The following is a 4,650-nucleotide window of genomic DNA, read 5'->3' as shown; positions in this document are numbered from 1 at the left end:
AGTTCAGCGGAAGCGAGCGGCCAATCAGAACCGCCCAGCGAAGCACAACATCCAATCAGAACCGCCCGGCGCAAGTGAGCGGCCAATCACAACCGCCCAGCGCAGTACAGCAACCAATCAGCAGCGCGCAAACAATACTCTCACAGTAAACCTGCTACGGTGGTTTATAACACATTACTAAAATAATGGGGAGAACTCAATACTCGAGCGTCCACTCCAATAACTAAAAATGAATATAAAGTTAAAATAAGTCAAATAAGCAAAAAAAGATTAAGATTAAAAGATTACTCATAAAGTGAAGTACATCCAAAAATGACTCACTAATCACTTACTCCCCCTCGTGTTGTTCCAAACCCGTATGACAGAAAGTAGATGTTGATTTAATCAGTTCTGTTCAAAGATGCAATGAAAGTGAATGGTGACTGAGGCTGTCATTCTGCCTGTAACATCTCCTTTTGTGTTCCAGAGGAGAAGAAAGTCAAACGGGTTTGGAACAACAATGGTGTGTAAATGATGACAGGGTTTTTATTTATGTGTGAATGATCCCTGTAAGTGTGTGTAAGTGTGAGTGTGAGTGACGTGCCTGTTGTTGCATTGGTTCTTCATCAGTCTGATCCACGCTGCAGGAGAAATACACTGAGGGTCTGTGTGCTTTCTGAAGAACAAACACACACACACACACACACACACACACACACACTGGTGTAATCAAGCGGTGAAGGATCTCGAGTGTTTCTGCAGAGATGTGACTTTACCTGCTTCTGTCCGGATGATCTGGACGGCTGCTCCTCGACCGGACTGCTCGCTCTCTGTCAAACACACACATATAATGCATGAGGCACACAGGTTCATGATCATGGACCTGGGCAGACGTGTGTGCAAACAGTATGTGTGTGTTTGTTTTTTGATGTCTTTCAGGATAAGATACTCATGCTGGCTGGGTTTAACGGGAGCGTGCCTATGTTCCCACAGCCCTATGTTCCCACAAATGGCCTACCCCGTAACTGGGGTTTAGACAAATCGTAAAAAAAAAAATTCTTCGAAATGTGGGAACATAGGGCTGTGGGAACATAGGGCTGACCCCGGTTTATCCACTGGAAAGTACAAGGGTGTGTGGTTTTCTCCTACACTGAGTATATCTGTAACAATAATTATAATGAAAACCATAACAATAACTATATTAGCATACACACCAGTGGACGATAACATTGTTTATTTTAAGCGCTGCAGTTTTGTCGTGTGCCACTTTAAAAGCTCAAAGCAGGATGGATTCTGATTAGCTGTCAATGTTTTTATCGTTCATCAGCATCAGAAAATTCACTCTGAAAGTGATTCCAATGGCATATTTCCACTGTGACATTATCATTATAGTTGTGGTTTAGACTTCACTGTTTTCGTAGAGATAGAACAATTATTAAAACTTTATGGTTATAGTTATTAGTTATCATCCATGGTGTGAACAGGTTTACAGCACTTCTCCTTGGCCTGTGATCCTCAGTATTGAGCTGTGAATGTGAGAGAATGTGTGTATTACCAGTGTGTGCAGGGAGCTGGACGAGTGAGCTCTTGATAGTGTACCACTGTCTCTTTCATCCTCTAGCTCGTCCCATTCCCAGTGAGGAGATTTGCTCTGGGAGTGACTGGAAACACAAACACAGATTCACCCGGGTCACTAGCTCATCACGACCATGAGTCTGAAGGTATGATTAACCCTTGTGCAATCTGATTCACAATATTCTACACATACTCTGGCGTTTACACTAGTGGTCGACCGATATATATCGGCCGATATTTGGCATTTTTCATTTACGACCGGTAAGTTTTTCTGTTTGCCCAATGTGACCAACTTATATTTTTGGCCTCTTTCATTTTTAAATGATTTATTTCTAATTTATTAAATATTAATTCAAATAAATTTAAAGTATATATATAGGGCGACCTTGCTCTCTAAGATATCGGCATCGGCCATCAAAAAAACAATATCGGTCAACCACTACCTTACTCATACGTTTATTTCATATTTGGTCCAATTTGGTAACTGCCCTTGAGCTCTCACTGCTGCGTTATGAATTACTTGCAGTTTAATCCTGAATTTCTGATAACATTTCTAAGCACACCCTGGCTTTGCTACTCTTTTTTTACATTGTGTGACATATTTTCTGCGCACCTGGCCGGTTTGTAGCGGGAAAGTTCTCGTTTCTGCCGGCTCTCGATCCCCCCCAGCTGGCTCGGACCCTCCCTCTGGAAGACCGTTTTGACCTTGGGAATGTCAGCCATCATGGCATATTCTTCCCGGTTGAGACCCGACGAGCCGGCGGATAGATGGCTTGACTCCGAGTCCATGGAGCTCTGGGAAGAGGTGTGTCTTTGGACCGGAGGAGAGGGGCTCCTGTGTCGGCTCGGCGCTCGCCGGTTGTCAGGCGTGGAGCTTTGCACCTCTTGGCTTTTCCTCAAGCTGCTCTTCTTGCTTCCGTCTTGTGGCGATTCCCAGGCGACAACAGGGACAGATTTGGGAAAGGAGCTGATATGTTTCTTCTCAGTGCTGTGTCGTGATGGGGAGGAGTTGCGTGAGACTGATTGGCTGTTGAGAGAGTGGGTGGAGCCTCTCCAGCGGCCTGACGAAGGGGTTGAATCTTGGTTACTTGTGGAGTTTCTTACATGAGAGGTGGAGCCAGTTCTGTCACTCACAGTGCTCCTGAGAGGGATGTGGTCTGCAATGTCACGCCTCAGTGTAGACATACCTGTAGATATCTCTGACTTACGGGGAAGAGATTGGCTTGGGTTGTCATTGGCCCGCCTTAAGGGGGAGGGACTGCGGCTCTTGGGGCCACGGTTTGATGAGGACTGGCTCGTCTCGGACTTACGAAGCGATGATGAGCCAAGGTTTCCGTGTGGACCTCTACTTGGGGAAGAGTGTCGGCTGTCTCGGTTGTAGCTGTGAAGAGAGCTCTTTGCTTCTGGTGTCTTCATTGTGGTTTGGCTTTGCGTTTCATAACTTTTCCTGGATGGGGAGGGGCTGTTTCTGTCATAACTCCGCCCATTAGACACAGATCTTCTGTCTGATTGGCTGAGCGTTCCGTAGCCCTTCCTGACCGGAGACGCACTGCGTCGACCCTCTCGAATCTGACTTGATGAGCCATTTGTCTCCGGCCTCCCCATCGGGGACTGGCTTCTTGAATCATAGCGGCCCTTTGAGGAAGGGGAGGAACTCCGTCTGTCATGACCGCGCTCGTACGAGGTGTTTTTCGTCTCAGTTTTCTTAACAGCAGGACTTTCATAACTCCGTCTGGAAGGAGACTGGCTTCTTGAATCAAATCGGCCCACTGAGGTGGAGGAACTCTGTCTATCGTGACTGCGTTCATATGAAGGGCTTTTTGTTTCGGTTTTCCTAAGAGCAGGACTTTCATAACTCCGTCTGGAAGGGGACTGGCTTCTTGAATCATAGCGGCTCACTGAAGGGGAGGAACTCTGTCTATCATTACTGCGCTCATACGTAACGCTTTTCGTTTCAGTTTTCCTAAGAGCAGGACTTTCATAACTCCGTCTGGAAGGGGACTGGCTTCTTGAATCAAATCGGTTCACTGAGGGGGAGGAACTCTGTCTGTCATGACCGCGCTCATACAAAGGGCTTTTTGTTTCAGTTTTCCTAAGAGCCGGACTTTCATAACTCCGTCTGGAAGGCGACAAGCTTCCACGGTTTTCTCTAGACCCAACGAAGGAGCTGTTGGTATCGGGTTTCTGTAAAGAGCCTCTCAGGTCCACGTAAGACTTACTGACAGTACTGAGGGTGCCTACAGTGCTCGCAAACGATCTGAGGTTTTTCTGCGCACCTCCAGAGTAGCTATTCCGTGCCGGACTGACCGATGCCCGATCTTGTCCCAGTGAAACACTGCTAGGCCGAAAGCCGACCGTGTTGAGAGAGGAGCTGGACTCGGCCCGTCTGAACGGGGAGGTACTACGGGAGGGAGAAGAGGAACGCGAGAGGCCGGAACCTCTTTGGGAAGAGTTGAGCGTTCCCGGATGCCGTAAGGGAGACGTGTGGGGATTTCGTCCACCTCTTCGGCCAGAGGAACCGATCGATTCAGCTTGTTTGAATGGGGTTGGACTCAGCGCTCGGGGACCGGCGAGGGCCTCAACCTCCACGCTGAGGTCCAGCGGGTCTGGAGGGTACTGAGCAGGATAGTCTTCTGTGAGCTGCTCGGGGTTCTGAAACTCTGAGGTTCTCCTTTCCGAGGGGACGCCTAGATCCGGGTTCCGGAATGGAATGGCGGCTTTGGGTTCTGGGCTTTTGTTGCTAGGCAGGGGATGCCCTCTCTCAGAATGCCGATAAGGAGCAGGGGGACTCTGATCACGGAGAGCTCTGCTCCCGGCAGCCCTTCCCAGAGAGAAATATCCACTCTCCCGATCCCTTCCTTCCTTCACGCTGCCTGCAGACAGAGAGACAAGATCGTGACCTGTGTTAATATGTGAACTGATACCCTGCAGTCATGCACCATGACGCAGCACCCAGGAAAAGCCCGTGCAACCCGACTCCACCTGACACCTCAAACTGCCACTCTGACTATCCCAACAACACCACAAGCTGCTCGGATGGTAACTGGATATTGGTGTTTTCCTCACCGTGAGAAAAACCGATCTGGCCAAAGCCAT

General features: G+C 48.4%; 1 protein-coding gene across 1 annotated transcript; it reads right to left on the bottom strand.

The window, feature by feature from the left end:
* Positions 1–529: 529 nt before the first annotated feature.
* Positions 530–4,650, bottom strand: LOC307166635 (uncharacterized protein; the record flags this gene model as incomplete). The annotated part of the gene is made up of 5 exons (XM_079885102.1): positions 530–655; positions 756–809; positions 1,535–1,640; positions 2,168–4,427; positions 4,563–4,650. 5 exons carry the CDS (start codon positions 4,648–4,650, stop codon positions 530–532), a joined length of 2,634 nt encoding a protein of 877 aa, XP_079741228.1.

This window comes from Squalius cephalus (genome assembly GCF_949319135.1).
Source record: "Squalius cephalus genome assembly, chromosome: 1".
Taxonomy (NCBI): domain Eukaryota; kingdom Metazoa; phylum Chordata; class Actinopteri; order Cypriniformes; family Leuciscidae; genus Squalius; species Squalius cephalus.
The sequence above is the reverse complement of the archived record's forward strand: the minus strand, read 5'-3'. Positions and strand labels throughout refer to the sequence as shown.